At 39.9% G+C, this 17,885-nt stretch overlaps 2 protein-coding genes and 1 long non-coding RNA gene across 8 annotated transcripts; 1 reads left to right on the plus strand and 2 right to left on the minus strand.

Moving 5' to 3' along the window:
• Positions 1 to 202: 202 nt before the first annotated feature.
• LOC145451882 (uncharacterized) lies at positions 203 to 8,774 on the plus strand. Of its 6 annotated transcripts, none has more exons than XR_013919114.1 (9): positions 203 to 1,160; positions 1,219 to 1,428; positions 1,495 to 1,674; positions 1,729 to 1,957; positions 2,019 to 2,147; positions 2,201 to 2,341; positions 2,425 to 2,527; positions 8,467 to 8,567; positions 8,621 to 8,747. XR_013919114.1 is itself a non-coding variant. In XM_080330102.1 (9 exons), the coding sequence occupies exons 4-9, from the start codon at positions 1,945 to 1,947 to the stop codon at positions 8,756 to 8,758; spliced, it is 645 nt and encodes a 214-aa protein (XP_080186228.1). In that variant the 5' UTR covers positions 203 to 1,160; positions 1,219 to 1,428; positions 1,495 to 1,674; positions 1,729 to 1,944; the 3' UTR covers positions 8,759 to 8,774. The 6 variants fall into 6 exon arrangements, 3 of the variants coding, with proteins under 3 accessions (XP_080186228.1, XP_080186227.1, XP_080186229.1); XM_080330102.1 differs by having other exon boundaries at positions 8,447 to 8,567; positions 8,621 to 8,774; XM_080330101.1 differs by having other exon boundaries at positions 8,447 to 8,573; positions 8,627 to 8,773.
• Positions 2,678 to 8,332, minus strand: LOC145451883 (uncharacterized). Its single transcript, XR_013919115.1, has 2 exons — positions 3,355 to 8,332; positions 2,678 to 3,296 (listed from the first exon to the last, which is right to left on the minus strand). It is a non-coding gene; the product is annotated as an uncharacterized LOC145451883 (long non-coding RNA).
• A 1,585-nt stretch (positions 8,775 to 10,359) lies between the features above and the next one.
• Positions 10,360 to 11,007, minus strand: LOC145452685 (uncharacterized). The gene is made up of 2 exons (XM_080330854.1): positions 10,877 to 11,007; positions 10,360 to 10,662 (listed from the first exon to the last, which is right to left on the minus strand). Exons 1-2 carry the CDS (start codon positions 10,916 to 10,918, stop codon positions 10,360 to 10,362), a joined length of 345 nt encoding a protein of 114 aa, XP_080186980.1. The 5' UTR covers positions 10,919 to 11,007.
• Between the last annotated feature and the right edge of the window lie 6,878 nt (positions 11,008 to 17,885).

The raw sequence follows: 17,885 nt of genomic DNA on the forward strand, positions 1-17,885 counted from the left end.
CTAGGCTTTGAGAGCTCGCGATGTTGTGACCGACAGCACTACTAGTGGGTGGGTAACATACTCGCGTAACAAGCAGCCTGTTCAGCTCTATTATTACGTTGCTGTAGGTTCTAATAAATGTTAGATGTAGGTATATTTCGTCTCGAATGCCTGTATTTGTGCAGGTAGATTTTATAATCTGTTTTTTATGGATATAGTTTTCATATAGTTGATCTCAGTAACTCAGAATTGCGGTAGTGAAGGCTAGCCAATGGCTCCAGATCGCAAGAGAAGCAGAGGTGGTAAATATTGCTGCCTTCCACATTGCAACAGCTCTAGTACAGGCAAGAACAGATTGTACAAGATTCCAACTACAACAGGAATGAGGTTTGGGATGCCGACAAAAGATTGGGCTGAAAAGTTTCACCAGGCATACATTGTATTGTATTGTATTGAGTTATGTAGAAAAGATTATTCGTTTGTCAGTAGGAATTAAGACTTTATTATACTCTGTAACGATAATTTTTTTATTATGCCAACAAAATGATTTTTAATTTATTTTATTTACAGATAATATTCAAATTCCGGTACGACGTGGTGTTCAAGAAGAAAGTGCTAGACGGATTGACTTTCATCTGCTCCAGACATTTCAAGGACTCTGATATTCAAAAAAATAGTTGTAAAAGTTGTAACAAATTTGGATCCCTCCCAACGTTAAATTTACCACAAAAATATCACACATCAAAATGTCCCAGCGAAAGGCGATTAATTGCAAAGTATTCACCTCCTATAATCAATTCGAAACCATCCATTTGCTCTATCGGTGATATTGTAAATTCGTGGAAAACATCAGCAACTGATGGTTGGCGTATGTTTCAGTTATCATCCACTTCAATTCACTTATCGTATTATAGCGATAATATTCTGCATGCATCACCATCCGCAAGCATACTTATTAATGACGTAGACGGCATGATCAAATTTTGCATTGCATACGGTGGCGTTTATGCAAGTAATTTGTCAACCTCGTTCAAATTTGAAAACAACACTTTGGAGCAAATGCTGCGCAAAATCCTAAGCGCAAAAGTGTGCTCTGGTTATAATGAAGTTCACGACAAAAACTCTTGGGCATGCAGAAATGTTGTCTCTGCACAAAATGGCAGTAAAGTATTCCAAAAAAGGTACTGGCACTTGAGTTAATATATATTATCATCCTTGCCAACAATGTATTATGAACAGATTCTTCAGTCAAGATTGTGAAGTGGCTTTTCTAGGGCATACAGCGATTTGTACCTCGTGCATGGCCTTCCATGTAAGATGCGCCGAAAACCTTCAACGTAAATTGAAGAGGAAGGAAGAGACAGAGTACTTGCCATTGAGCAGCAATGCTCCCTTAACCAGCTGTAGCAAGGATAGATTGAAATTAACAGTTTGCCAGTACAGATCTAGGTATGCTGTTTTAGTTATATTGGTATGGAATTTGTGTACCGTTTCGTTTACTTACGATTCGTCCAGATTCCGTCATCTAGAGAAAGAGTGGAAAGAGCATGGTTTGACTGTGTCCGAGAATCTGGAGGAATTGATGGTGAATGTTTCGACAGATGATGATTTTTTGAAAGAGTGGTGGAATAATCAGCGACGCTTGCAACAGTCTGAAAGCTTCCATGGCAGACGATATCCACCTTCAGTGATTAGGTCAGTTCTTGCATGTGTACCATTATGAATTTTCTCATTTTTCTTATATTGTAGATATTGCTTGATGTTATACGCAAAATCGCCAGCCGCTTACAGGTTGGTTCAGAAAGTGATGGTATTGCCGTCAGCAAGGACACTTCGCCACGAAAAATCGAAAGATTTAAATAGATGTAAACCGAATTTCAGGATGGTGTTGCCAAGCGAATTTCCGCTATCATTAAATCCTCAGAAAATTTTCATGAACAGTTTGTTGTATTATGCTTTGACGAAATGACCATCAAAGGTGGCTATTGTTCAATTATGTGATGTATAGGCCTACTACAATCTTTGTCTTCTTATTGTAGAGGATCTCGTGTTTCAATCATCAAGTGGTAATGTGATAGGTTTTGTGGATTATGAAAATGAAGATATCAATTGCTTATCGTCATCATCTTCAAGAGTGGCTTCTCAAATGCTGGCTGTGTTCATCAGAGGTATTATCGTGACCTTCTATCCTTGAATTAAAATATGTAAATACTGTTTCCAGGTATCACAAACCAGAAGCTAGATGGCGTAGTGGCCTTTTACCCAACGGTTGGGGCATCAACAGAAGATTTATTTATGATATTGAGCAACTTGCTGGTTGAAATTCCTTATCGCACACAGGCTACAATTATAGGAGTGGTCTGTAAGTTACTTTCCAAAATTATTGAGGCTGTTCTTATTCGTTGTATTACCATCGCGGTACTTTGGATTTTTTTCTTTGTCAAGGTGATGGTTTGCCTGCTAACCGGTCAGTCATGAAACTGTTATGCAATACCGAGGAAGATGGCAGCCCACCATATCGGATGAATAACCCCGTCGAGCCTTCCAGGTGGAAATTCTTGAGCAATGCAACAATACTTGAGTAGATGTCCTGGTGAGTAGAAGTATAGCTAACCAAAGTATTATAGGTTTAGCTGGCTGACTACTTAACCTGGAGTCCTGTACTGTTTCCTGGTGAGATCTTCTTAAGACGCCGATATACGCAAGACATACGAATATATTTCAGACGTTGTTACAAGTAGGTTTAGCAAATGAGTCTACTGATCCGAGAGAATCAGTAGTTTTATACTAGAGGCAAATTACTCTAGAACAGGATGTCTCTCGGTTACGAGATATATACATTTCATGGTTGAACGACAACAGGGCTCTGTTACACTATCCCTTCAATGAAAAGGAAACTTAATTAGTTAATTAAGTGGAAAAGCCAATTACACAACCATGAAATAACACATAAATTCAAGATGTGGAGTCCAATAATTTACGGAAAGGGTCCACCGTCCCTAATAGAAGGCACTTGAGTAGGCAGATGAAAGTGTCTAGGCAATTATTCAACGACCCTTGTAGTGACTACACAAGTTACACAGAATATCTAACAATGGCAAGGAATTGAGCCTAATTTTTGATTAAACAATTTCATAATGTCAGAACATATAGTTTTCTACAGCTTTTCTAAGTTAGCTAACGAAAACACAACACAATTTTTAGCCTCCAACATACCAGGCAATTGTTGCCTAAGAAAATACGAGACTAACACAAGATCGAAACAATAGCAAAGGCATTAGGCCTATAATCTTTTTGTTTACTTAAGTGGCGTTGCACTAGTAAGGTTTTTATTAATTGTTTCCTAATATACAAGTCGATCCAATTGAAATACACAGCACAACATCTAACACTAACAATACGAAATAATTCTAGCCTAACAAAAAAATGCTAGAATAACACAACACAATACATCCCAGTAGGCTCAAATATCAAGTGTGTTACATCTGCCAAGTCTGGGAGGCTATCCAACTTCATAAACAAGTCCGTGGCCACCGAGATATACAATGTGGCCGTTACATAAAACTGATTATACTTCGATCAGTATAATCAAGACTGGGTATAAATCGACGTATACCTCTGTCTATCTCGCGCGCGGTGCACATCTGCTACTCATAGCTGAGGGACATATCTGCCTGCTGTAGCATATCCAAGGCAGGTTACAGATGGGGTCTGGCTTTTCTTTTCGGGTGTGGAAAACTGCGTAGTATTTGTTTGTATTCCCGGCTGGTCTGGCTTGAACAGATTTCAGGGGATTGGGCTCTCGCAGTACCATAACTGCATATGTCGTACGTGGCGACCAAATCGGTCGATTGATGTAGAGAGCGGTATTACGTCGGTCGAGGTTGAGTCGGTCGGCCGAATGAGGTAGAGAGCGGTATTACGTCGGTAATCTGCTGTGGACATGTGGTCATCAGTCAGCATCCTTTTTGCCGCAGTTGGTAGTGTACTGTCGGCGTCAACCGTTTTCCCGATTTCTCGTTTCGTTGCGAATCGGTACCTTTGATTTCGTAACACGAAATTTAATGCCAGAGTTTTTCCCCCAAGTCGATCGAAAACGTTCGATGTCCCTTCCACTATGAGAGCTTGATGCACCGGAAGCGATTGCGCGGTATCGTGCGGTATTGTGCGAGCAATCTGAAACAGCACACGACAGCCAGCATCACTTTGAAAAGGACTTAACAACTAGGCTTAGCACGAATACGACACAAGATAAACAACTAACAATAAAATAAAATGAAATAAATGTCTCCAAAGCCCTGTAACTACAAGCCATATGGAGGGTAACTACTTGACGTGCTGAGGTGGTAAAAGTACTAGTAGTTTTGAAAACAGTCTCAATTCGTTTGCATGGACTGTCAATCTTTGCGCGAGTATTTAGGCCAGCGTTAATCGAAAATATGTTGGATCGTAATTTTTACCATATAGTGTATCCTTATTCCGGAAAATGGGGAATTACTATACCGGTACTTGCATGTATACATCAACCGTATGTTCTGTAGACAAAAGAACTGAAGTATTTAAAACCAAAGTATGATTCTCGGAATTGAAAGAGAAACATAATACCACGTTTTAAAGCGTAAAATATATTCCATGTAATTTATCCAGAAAGTTTCAAATGTGGTCTGCTAAAACAGGTGCAGCTTAAAAATAACAACACTGGAGTTCACTTATCTTATTAGCACATGTCCAGGCTGCTAGATTACGATACAAAGGGTAATTGCCCGATTGCAAAACGGTAGTTTCTAGCGTTTTATGGCCGTAGTTAATGTGATGAAATTTGATATGGCGACAGTGCCGTATGAGCGGAACAACACAATACGGAACCTAATTTATATTCACCGACATTTCGTGGAAAACGTATTTGTCAATTTACAACGACTGTGCGCGAAGCGAAAAAAATCCTGGCTTCACTTGACTTTGATGAAATGTTAATGTCGGTACACCGTGAAACAGCTCTGAAATTCCTCAGGCTATCTTCCTTATTGGAGGAACACACTACTTCTACTTGACAACTGAATAGCGAAAAGTAAATAAGTAGATCACAAAATATTACGAAGTAGAAGTAGAAGTAAAGAAAATCATATCTAGAAGTACTTCGTGACGGGTCACCTATGTTGACGTGACGTAAGGCAGGTAATTCGGTAATTACAATTGAATTAAACAAAGGCTGCACCTAAAAGCATTTAAGGCCGTAAAGGTGTAATAACGATTGGCGATATGAGAAGCATACAACTCACGCAATTACTGAATTAAAAACAAGCGGAGAGACAAGTGTGATAAAATGCTATCATAAACCTTCCAGGCTAAGGATCCACCTTACTGGACAATCTAAGAACGTCTAAGTAAGCAACGTGGCGCGTCGATTCAACTATATACTTTACAATCATGTAATGGGATTGGAATTTGAGTTACAGACGCGTTCTGCGAAATGAGAATGCCATATTATTGAACATTTTCCGTGGGATACGGATATTTAGAAAATTTGGACCGAATGAGCTGTCCCGTTATCTAATAGGGTAGCTGTTCGTGATAAGTTTTGCCCGAAACGCACTATTGTTTAGCAGATAATCTCCCTTCCGGCAAGAACAACTTTCCTGTACTACAACAGTCTGTCTAAAACATTGTTCAGCCTGAATTACATCGCTAGCTTGACGAAACCGTGGTCGACCTTTGGTTGGTGTCAAGTATAATGCGGCGTTCGTATTTTAGTGGGAGCAGTGATTTTTGAATAGCATGTTCAGCGTTACATTCAAATGCGTTCAATTGGGACACAAGACTACGGTACCGAAAATCAGATTGATCTGGACATCTTGTATCGTTGCTAGTAGAAGACGTATGCTCGGAGTGGTACGATTGAAACTTGCTGCAGGCTGTTCAATCGACAACCGTCGCTTCTCTCCTACTTTACAACGCTGCCAGTGACGGCATCTCAATTCAAGTAGCATATGGATACGCTGTCCATAATGGATTACAACTTGGCTATTTTTATCCTCACAGTTGGGTAACGGTATCTAGATAATGCACCATAGTCCCAATTTACCATAGCTAATTTGTTTCGGCAATGTCCTTTGAATGGAGACACATTTTGACATATCACTCTGGTCGGATCGTAAAGCTAAGGACAGGGTGTCACAACGATATCTAAGTCATGATCAATCAATTACGCAGAACCCTATATGTCCACTGGGCGCTCAAGGCCAATCCAGTGTCGTATGAAATCGAATATGGCGCGTTACTGAGCCAACTTCTCTATAACTACCCAAGCGAACGCACTGCACGCTGTAGGGTACCTCAAAAATAAACGAAGTTTAGCAAAAAATTCATAATTCGCATTAACGCGAGAACACGCTAACGTGAGAGGTGAAAGCAAATTCAAAACCACTTCCTGTATCGAGGCGCGTGAACATGTACGCCTGTAGAAGCAGTTAAAAATGGACGGCGTGCAATTCTAATTACAACGTCCTGAGTCTGCGATAAGCGCTGTATCGCTGAGAAATGTGAAAGGCAAAACCAATTTAATAAGTTTGCCTAATGTCAAAATTTAGCTCGAACAATTTACTATGTCACGCCTGTAAGAGGATCTGAGACAATTCAGTATATTAAAAAAACGAGCACGTTTAAATTTGAATTCATTGCGAGAGCTGAATCTCGCGAAGTATATCCTGTTTGCGACACTAATACGTCCTGTTCTATATCGCGGGAAACAGGAACCGGTTTCATGTAACTCGAATTTGAGTGGGAGCAATCATGTTCTGAAACGAAAATTGCGGTCGTCTGGCTGAAAAAAATAAGAATTTTCCCGCGGTCTGTAAATTGCGACATGTATGGAAAACGTGTCTCTGACGTATAACGTCCACGTGGTATCGACTGCACCACGCCCATGGCTGAATCGGTGAAATAAAACATGGCGCTTTTAAGGCCAAAAGGAAATCATGTTCACGAAACAGTCTCATGTAAAATGGACCCTGTAAATCCAAAGATAGAAAAAATATAACACGGTCAATTCCGAAGCGGGCAGAGCCAGATGCTGTAACAGCTTCTACCACAACTAAAAATCCTGAACCTGCACTGATTCTGTCAATTTTTTTACAAAAATCAATCCAGTGCCAAGAGCGAACATCATTACATTGGCGTGCTTTTTTATCGTAATTCGTGTGACGCCAGCACATAATGTGCCTTCTCGCTGAAGTTTAAGCGAGTTTTTGATTGAATGAAAAAGCTGTAATTCTTTCCGAATTCTACTGAGAACCAATTTGAAAGGCATGAATCGCACGGTTTGCGCACAAGTGCCCAAGCCCGCTACATTACTCTGCTGAGCACTATCTAACATTTGAGCAGAAATAAATTGGGCCATAGTTAGCAGCGCGTAAACTAGACGCAAGCGTAATCTAGTCAATACATCAAGTTGTGCGGCGCGCGCGTTTGTATTCAACTGCGATTTCTCGTCAAAAAGAAAACTGTCCTTGACGACGTTGGTGGCAATTTCTGAATTAACATTTAAAATTAAACTATCCAACCAACGTTCAACGTTAGCGTGAGTATCAACTACTTCGTCACGCAAAGCGGAAATATCTAATTTATGAACCTCAATATCACTTATATTAGACACGCTCTGTGAAGCTGAATCAAATATAACCACAGGAAAGATCAAATCTGAGAAGTTATCGCTGTTAGACACATCGTCATTCATTCCGTTAATCTTACCTGGTAAAGCTCTTACGCTTAACAATGTTAGGGATATCAACGTTAGAATTAACGACTGTAGGTAGGTGTAGTTACTAGCCAAGGAGACATAATAACATGCGCACAATATATATTAATATATAACATGTAATACACGAATTGGCTAGGGAATTATAGGCTGTCGCGATACTTATTTCAGAATGCAATATAAGCACGTACCGTATATTGAATAATGTCCGGAAAATTGATAGTTCGATGGCAACGTCGAAAGTCCTCGTACTCAACGTAGTAGCGTTCAAGATTTCACTTGGGGCGCCATGCAACAATACTTGAGTAGATGTCCTGGTGAGTAGAAGTATAGCTAACCAAAGTATTATAGGTTTAGCTGGCTGACTACTTAACCTGGAGTCCTGTACTGTTTCCTGGTGAGATCTTCTTAAGACGCCGATATACGCAAGACATACGAATATATTTCAGACGTTGTTACAAGTAGGTTTAGCAAATGAGTCTACTGATCCGAGAGAATCAGTAGTTTTATACTAGAGGCAAATTACTCTAGAACAGGATGTCTCTCGGTTACGAGATATATACATTTCATGGTTGAACGACAACAGGGCTCTGTTACAGCAATTATCATTATGGGTTCACACCTTGTTCAATCTGTTTGCTCTATTCTCATGTGTGATGCACCTTGCAGTGAGATGATATAAGTACAGGAACATTGACTCGATTGTGTATTCAGGTACATCTATTTTGTGCCAGACCCTCCACATCTGCTCAAAACTGCACGCAATAACCTATTGAACTCGAAGAGGTGCATGTGGAACGATGGATTTATAGTGATGGAGCCCATCAAAGAGTTGGTAAGGGTGAGTGAAAGTCTGTTGTGGAAATGATGGTATGATTGCATTTAAAGTTACAGGCAGATATCGCTCGTGGTGATTTACGGTTCTATCCGCATTTAACGGAGTCGCACATTTCTCCAACGCCTTGGGAGAAAATGAATGTCCGACTGGCAGCGCAGACACTTTCATTTACATTAGGTGACGTATGAATTTGAACAAAATTCTTCGTTCGCAATTATGTCTATTTGGTTTCCATAGGTATATACAGCCATAAGAGATAATGAACCCGCCCTGTCCAAATTTATCCTGCATATGGATAAGTGGTTCGACGCGATGAATTCGGGATTTCAAGGATCAAAATTCAAACCTGATCGTCGACCATTCTATTCCGCAGATGACGACCGTTTACATTGGCTAGAGAATGACTTCATTAATTACCTGGATCAATGGCATGTACGGGCACAATCCCGAGTTCTCCCGGGTGACGTGAATCGCTCGTTGATGCTCCTTAGCCGCCCTACTGAGGAAGGGTTGCGAGTGGCTACCAAGTCGATGGTAGCAATTATTCGGGAATGTCTGTTAATGGGTGCCCAGTACATACTTCCCCGCAGAATTAATCAGGATCCATTGGAAGCATACTTTGGTCACCAGCGACAGCGATGCTCACGCACAGACTCGCCCTCGGTAGCACTCTTCAGTGCAAACTCGCGCTCTGCAGAGTTGCTCCATTTTGCCCCTATATCTGGCGCTAATATACTGCAACCCCTGTAGTAAGCTTTCTAGGTTTTTATGATGAAACTACTGGAGGCACAGAACTTTGTATACAATTGAATAATATATTCATATTGAAATAATCCGAATATTTCTGCTGACAATCATCTCAGGTAATCGTCAGTAACTTGAAAAGAACATTTGTATATCAAAATCCGTATCACAAAATACGATGTCACCGATCTAGTTCACGCCAACCTAGTTTGTGCCAACGGAAGGAATTCGTGTATCATCTAAAAATAATCGGCCTATAACCTATAGCTATCTTTTCTGCTCAATTATTCGAAATTTCATGCCAGTGACGTCATATTTTGTGATTATTGATATGCAATGTTCTTTCCAATTCTATACTATTGGCTGATAGTCACCCCTAATGAGTTTCAGCAAAAATATCCGGGTTCATTCCGATACATGAATATATCATTAAGTTACGTTTTTATTGTAAAATTTTTATCAAATAAAGATTAGCATTTCAACTTAATTTAACTAGGACTTGTGCAAATCCTTCAATGATTTTCGGAGGGATGAAGTAGATTTGCGACTTTTGGACTTCGCTAGCTTGCTGTATTCGAGGACCCGCTTCCAGTGCATATGCGATCGTGCACGGATAAAACGGGTGATCAGTAGTTGCATGACGGAGTTCCAACTTTCGGCTTTCTTATGCAGGTTGTTGATTATTTGATGCTCGTTGACTGATTTGGAGGAAATCAATCTTCGAAGTGAGTATTCTGCCTCCACTATCAGCGCGAAAAAGGACTCTTTTGGTGCTAGCAAATATCCTCGGTCAATTCTTGAGAATTCATATGGTAATGAACTGTCTGAGGATATTTGCGACCGAATCCAATTTGCATCTTCACCCGAGCTATTCCGCAGTCCCCACTTCAGTAACGCGCCTGCCATATATTTCAAAACCTTCTCGTCATCACTTGTAATGGAAATATCTTCAATGGTAGATTTTGAAGAATTCGAATATTTTGAATTCATCCGTAGTTGAATTATTTTTGGGGCAGCAGTTGTTATTATTCGCTTTACTGTCATTTCAGATGGTGTAGTAGGTACGACTTCCACAGTATGCTTTGCGGAGCATTTCCGAGTACTGCACCAACATTGTCGATTTTGATCCAAAAATTCGACTCAAGTCTTGCATTATTTCGTCCTTGATGTCATCAACCATTGATGCATCCAGGTCGACAATGGTGGCTTCGAGAATTTTTTTTATTTCTGACAGTTGCGTGTCTCCAAAACACACTTTAACTGTAAGGGACGGATTGACGCTGCTTATACAGGTCCCGGAACTCCCCGCTACGGCTGAATCTTGTGGAGTGACCTCATCATCATCCATCTGTAAAGATATAAATTCCCGTCAAGACATGCTACGAATACTTGAACGACAGCTTCTAGGCTAATATCATAGCAATTTACAACGTAACTACGTTGTAGATTGCTATGCTAATATCTACTGGGAGAAAGAATTATTGCACATGAGGCTGCCGCTGCCTATAGACGTTTTACGAAGCAATTACGAATGCATTTCGAGAGGGAGATAGGCTACTCACGTCATCGAATATTCTTAGCAATTCTTCTTCGCTGAATTCCATATCAATCAACTTAATCTGATTATACTGATATCTGATACTCTATATATCCTGATCAACTTACAGCAAATCCGCATAACATCGCCCCTGACATTGTTAGTAACACTGTCATTACGCATCCTCTATTATGTCATGTATTGGGTTACCCACCCACTAGGGGGAGCTATAAACCACAAGTTCACATATTAAGTCTCCATGCCAGCTACGTTGTAAATTGCTATTATAACACCATGACTCGGACTCGACCCTATACTCGTTGACTTGGACTTGACTCGGTGGTGAATTGAAAATGACTCGAATTGACTCGAGTCAAAACTATATAAGTGAGATTGACTTGTGACTTGGTTACAACCCTGAAAACATCTAAAGTACATACTTGAGTACTTTTCAGAAATTATACTTGCACATAAATTAGTTTGGACAAGCCTTGTAAATCACTGCTTGTACCAGAGTGGAAATACATGGCGTTACTACTACTTCTACTCCATTGATGACACAACAAATACTTCTACTTGAGTGCTGAAAACAACGTTTTTGACCATCTCTGTTCAAAAGCATGCACCTACGACTCATGAATGTAACCAAGTCACAAGTCAATCACAATTTTATAGTTTTGACTCGAGTCAAGTCGAGTCATTTTCAATTCACCACCGAGTCAAGTCCGAGTCCAAGTCAGCGATCTGAGGGTCGAGCCCGAATCATGGTGTTATGACTCGTGTCCGAGTCCAAGTCATTGTGTTGACCGCTCAGTTTCCAGTTAACGCCTTGTTAACCAACTTTTTATAACTGTATTTGGCGATATTGAATGGTTCTCATTCATAATATACTCATTTTCCTCACTTTCAGCAGTTTCTGGTCGCACTTTCGAATACAAGTACCAATAGACGAATTCCCTATAGTGTGGTCACTTTACTATACTTCGAAATTGCAATGAAAAGTTGGTCTCAGCCGTCTGAGTCTCGAGTCATATGACTTGGTTCGAGTCATGCGCAATGACTCGAGTCCACGTCGAGTCAATACACAGATTGACTCGAGTCAAGTCAAGTCATCAGAAAATCGTGACACGAGTCGAGTCATGACTCGAGTCATTACAAACCTGCTACGACTACATGCAATAAGTCTCGACATTTCGACTGTGTCCGCTTTTTGAATCTACTCACCCCAGTAGCCTACTTTTCGAACTTCACTTTCTACTTACACTTGAAAGGTAGTTTGATGTCTTGTAAATCGCTATTGATACTTGAGTACTAACTACGACTACTCACATCATCTTTGTTTGGAAGTGTCCACCTACAAAAACTAGGGCTGGCCACAATGATTCGAGTACTTGAATCTGAATTGAGTATTAATTCCAATGATTCGAGTCGAGTAAGTGAAAGTAACTTTCGAGTACGAATATAGAGTCGAAATTCTAATTCTCAGTAAAGTATTATATATTTTCAGTATTCGAAACTATATAATACTTTACCGAGCATTGGAATTTCGATTCTATGTACCACTGTGAGGCCTTGAGACCGTGATTGATTCAATCGCAGAATACGAAACATGTAGGACATAGCTACGCACGTTCGTGTAAATGACACATGTGTTGTCACAAAGTGCAATGAGCTAGGTATGATCGAACATTTTACCAAACAATCTTCAATGTGATGTAGAACTGTTAATTTTGTCTTTGAAGTTGCATACAACTTGTCATCATTCATAATGTTGTGACGTCATAATGAGATAATCGAATCGAAGCAAAATACTTAATTCAGCATCGAATCACCCGGGTACTCGATTTTGCCCAGGCCTAATGACAACGCGCTAAAAGTATGTAATACCTCCAATAAATACAGTTTTTGAAACTTCTTAAACGTACATACTTGTGTAGGTCTACTTTTCAGAACTTTCCTGATTCATTTTGAAGTGATTTTTACAAGCCTTGTGAATCGCTAATGATACTGGAGTGGAAGTTAACAGCGTTGCTACTACTTCTACTCAAGTGCAAACAATGATTACTCTAATCACCCCACCAACTATGGAGTATGCAACGGTCTGTGGACCAGTGGACGGGTTAGGGTTGAATTTAAGCTTGGGTTAGGGTAGGGCATGGGGTCAGGATCATAGGCACCGACTTTCATCTTGTGACGTCTTGTGACGTCATAATTGTTCCCTATCGATGACGTCATCGTCGCAGTCAATCAACAATTGTCTCTTGCGGTTTCTGGCTTCGGGTTGAGTAGCTCGCATCGCGGTAATTGTTTGCAGATTTAAACAGCGATTTTGGCGGCACTGGTTCATTTCCCGTTTTATTACGTTCGCTAAGCATTTTTGGAGTACATTGGTGTATATGTCGCAAATAGATCTAGGAACAATATATATCGTCCTATTCGTATTTAATGTACCGACTATGGGCTAGAACAGAGATGGCCAACCTTTTTGCTATTCACGGCCGCATTTCGATTACTTGAGCAGCCTACGGCCGCATTCCTGGGCATATTAGACGCCAAATATTCATATTAAACTGTCCTTGCCTATGACCGGTGAACTCCAGACTGATATATATTTTCATATCGGCTTATTATACGCACCAAAATCGACGGCCGCCAGTATATACTAATTTAATTGCGTGTTGACGGCCGCGCAAATTTCATTTCCACGACTGCAGGTTGGCCACCCCTGGGCTACAATTAATTCCAGCTCCATCCACATGCCGCAATTTTATCAATAGAAATCGACTGTCCACCAAATGATCAATAGTTTAAAATTCGATATTGTTGTTCTCGAAACGAGTACGTCCAGCAATCAAGTTTATGGGAATATAGAAGGTTCCCTGTTCAAACGAATCGAATAAATTCAGAGTTTGTGCCACCCAGAATCTCGTGATGCATCAATATCTGGCAATGGCATGGCATACTGCACATTTATAACGAAAATAGCACTTTGAAAATGACATTGTGGGACAATTCCTGAGTACGAATGTATCGAGCAGACAACAAGAAATATAGATGACGACAAACGAGAAAGCGTGTATTCTAATCAGTATCGCCATGAATGGGGTTTGAGTCTGACTCCGTATTAGTTATTAGACTCCCATTTCAAATAGATTTGACACACCTTGTAACTTGTTACATCTACGTGTATAAAGTCTACGTCTACGTGTATAAAGTCATGACATTACTTCAACTTCAGTACAAAAGATGATTACTTTGACCACGCCTGGTTTCCATATAGTGTGTTGAACGTTTTTTACCTTCAATTGCTTTCTGACTTTTTCCCGAGCATGGCCCGGCACCGATTTTGTAGAGTAAAAGCAACGCTTGTTCTATGTGACAGTAATTCTTCCAAACGATGTCGGCCCCAGTCTAGAAGGCATTCTTCGTACAGTCTGCTTCACGTTGTTGCCATCAATTGAAGACATTGTCGATCTAGAAAATTTAAATAATTAGAATAGGTGTAGTGAAGACATTTAAAAAGAACTCAAACCAGGTGTCCATAGCATCCGGTTAAAGAACAAAAACAATGGTCTGTACGAGGTGGACTCTTCACACATTCTACTAACAAATCAGTTGGGCTGGGAAGATGAGTACTCGAATCTAAATCGAGTACCAATTCGATTACTAGTGAACTCGGCCCATGGTGAATTGGTCTTTAACATAAACCTAAACCCCTCCAACCCTAATCTTGGGATACACCGAATTCACCATGTGCGATCTCATCCTTGACGTTCTGCACTATCCGTCAACATTATACAGCTCCGTATGTCTGTTATAATATTTCGTACATCCGACATACGATACCGCCCCCAGTGGGAATAACATTCGCACGACATATCCACCACCACCAATTCGCCATTGTCTCCTATAATTATTACAATTCACGACATTTGCAATAAGTTTTATTGATAAAGTCACCATTGGCCGAGTTCACCAAAGGCCGAGTTCAATGGGCTGAATTCGTCATGGGCCGCGTTCACTGGTCACTATCAATTCTATTGATTCGAGCCAAGTAGATGACTTTTTAAGTAGGCCTTCTGAAATTATACGCTCTTTGCCACCAAGAGTACAGATATCAATAAAATTATATTTTCAATACTATTTTCCAATGCGGAAGTATAGCATACAAAATATGTAGTACAAAGCTATTCACTTTAGTGGAAATGACATCTGTGAAGTCATGATTAACCCACAGCATAGTCACAAAGTGCAATGAAATAGGTACGGTATCGGTCTAAAATACACCAAATTACCTGTAATTTAGTGTGATGTAAAACTTTCATGGAGCATGGCATCATTGTGTTCTTTGTGGTGACATAAAAGATACGTTTTCAACTTTCCACAATACTCATACATACTGTTATGAGTATGACATCATAATGTGTGATTACGAATACTTGACACCTAACACCAGATTCAGAATCAATCACCTAGGTGCTCGATTTCACTGTGAATAATGGCACACTTGGATTCAACGAAACATCGAGTCGTGGAGTTACAATATCAAAATATCATGCAGCCATTTTGAGCACCACTGGCGAAATCCTGATCGGGAACCACCGTCACAGAGTCTATTTGCGCATCATTTATGACAATTTTTCAGGTTAATAAATCGCTGATTAATGAACATGCACAATCATAAATCATCGTAACTCCTCACTCCAACTTATATGATTCAACTTCTTAATCCATGGACAATGCACGACTGCGATGCGTTGCTCCGAAGTTGAAAATTACTTTATAACATTGCCTGTTCAATATTTAGACTCCTGCTAAAATGAAGCAATGTTGTATACGCAGACCAAGGTATGCCCCTGCCTCATCCGTATGAAGAATCCCTTGTTAAAAAGGGTCTATAGTGTGTTTTCTTGTTCACGACAACATGACTATCAGCAATCGGTCTTCCCTATAGGGCCCATCTACTTTGTGAATGTCGCTGTAATCTAGGCAATGTTATTGCCGTGCAATATATTTTGTGAATATCGGCAAAATGTCGCCGTGCAATATATAGTTATTGGAAGGTAATGGGCGAAATATATTAAGATCAATGTCAACTCAAGGTCCGAGAAGAAGTGAAAATTCAAATGAAATAATTATCTACTTTCACCCATTTTCAACTTTCATATTAATACATGACGAGGAACGTGCAAGATATGCAATGACCTAAATGCGACAACTATTTCTTACCAGGGATTTCAAGATATCATAAAAATGAGCCATATGTAAATTATTAGTTATCGTTATATTGCAAGTTATAAGTAACCATTTTAAGTATGTTGCACGGCGACATTGCGACAACCCGTCTTCCCCATGGACATGTTAAAATTCATGTAGTTTATAATTGGTTTAGCGTTGGGGTATCATTAAATTAGGCTGAGGTTAAAGTTGTGATAACTATAATGATTGTTCCTAGAATACCCTAACATCAAGCTAATAATAAAGCCATACATTTTGACATTTTCACCGAAAGCCTCGATCAGTATCAATGGTGATAATGTTATTGTGGACGCCAAACAAAATTACAACAAATATGATAATAAATATGCAAGTTAATGGGATGCAAATATTCATTAACATAGGTGCAACTATAGTTTCCAGCCACAAATTCAGCAATCTCACATTCTGTAAAGGAACATCCTATAATGCACTTTCAAAATATGTAGCTATATGTACCTAGGCTATAATACATTCATCGATGCTCCATCTGGTTTGCCGGATGGATCTTGCAGTCTTTGGAAATTCTTGTCAAACTTTTCATAGCATATACTCACTCCACTTCTACGGCAGGGAATTGAGTAAAATTTGTTTTGCATAGTCTTTGAAGACAGCCCAACCATTTCATGGGGTTGGCAGAAAATTTTGAAAAAAAATTTTTTTGGTGTTTCTGGGCAAATTCAAAATTTTCAAACTCTACGTAAACCGCGAATATTGGTTGGAATGAATTCAAATTTGGTGTGCGTCGTTTTTTAAGGCAACCTAACGATTTAATCACGTAGCCCGCAAGATTAAGGAAAAAAGGTTATTTTTGAACAGCCCTAATGGACAACTTATTGACAGAAACCGATATATTGCAACACGTAATCGACTTTGCAGCATCAACGGGACGACGTATGTAATTATTGACATTTGACTTCCGACTGAGAATATAATGTACTGAATTTGCAAGTTAGCTTGTGTTAGTGATGGCATTTATTTTCATGTGGTGTAAAAGACCAAGCTATTATAAGCACCATAAGATGCTTTTATTATTAATAATAAAGTTTGCGGGGTAGTATCGCAATTAACTCAGGTAAAAGGAACATTTCCGATCAAACAAAATCAAAAGTAAGTCTGCCATGCAGAATGACTCACAGAGATAACGATCCTTTGCAAGATATCGCGGGCTTTCAATCGCCATATAACAAAAAAACTAGGCGATGCTTGTTTTAACGATCCTTACTGCAATTATTTAAAGCAGCATTTCTAGGCGTTACAAGAAAACTGATTCTTTGGGAATGTTACAAATGGAATGAGAAGCGGTGTTGGTACCAGGTCATTACCTTCGAGTCACAAGTTATCTCGAGTCATCGCACATTTAAACTCGAGTCAAGTCAAGTCAATCGATTTTTGAAAGTGACTCGAGTCAAGTCATTCGTTTTTTAAAGTGACTCGGGTCTAGTCGAGTCCAGTCAAGCTATTTGCTCACTTAACCCTTTGGAAGGGAGGACATTTTTCGCAACATTGACCGTCACATTTCAAATTCATACGGTGACCTCCCCGAAACTTGAACCCAGGCCGTTCCAGTATTATAGTGAGCTGGGAATAGCGCTGTCCGATCACTCCGATCTCGCGCTCTTTCGGCAACCTATAACAAGTCTATTTTATTTCAATTTAAATAAACAAAGTAGTGCTCCAAAGAAATCGTTTTCTTCAAGACTTTTAAGACCGGCACCGAGGATGGCATCAGAGAGTCGAAAACGAGACCTTATTGCCGGGGCGGGAAACTTCCGCAG

The sequence above is a fragment of the Botryllus schlosseri genome, chromosome 12 (genome assembly GCF_051294905.1).
Source record: "Botryllus schlosseri isolate E-star chromosome 12, Bs_hap1, whole genome shotgun sequence".
In the NCBI taxonomy this organism is placed as follows: domain Eukaryota; kingdom Metazoa; phylum Chordata; class Ascidiacea; order Stolidobranchia; family Styelidae; genus Botryllus; species Botryllus schlosseri.

Excerpts from the sequence above, each read along its gene's own strand:
- LOC145452685 (XM_080330854.1), bottom strand. The coding sequence starts at position 10,918 with ATGGAATTCAGCGAAGAAGAATTGCTAAGAATATTCGATGAC. Across the intron at positions 10,663-10,876 it reads TGCTAAGAATATTCGATGAC|ATGGATGATGATGAGGTCAC; the intron begins GTGAGTAGCCTA and ends ATATCTTTACAG.
- LOC145451882 (XM_080330102.1), top strand. Across the intron at positions 2,148-2,200 it reads GCTGGCTGTGTTCATCAGAG|GTATCACAAACCAGAAGCTA; the intron begins GTATTATCGTGA and ends TACTGTTTCCAG. Across the intron at positions 2,342-2,424 it reads TACAATTATAGGAGTGGTCT|GTGATGGTTTGCCTGCTAAC; the intron begins GTAAGTTACTTT and ends TTCTTTGTCAAG.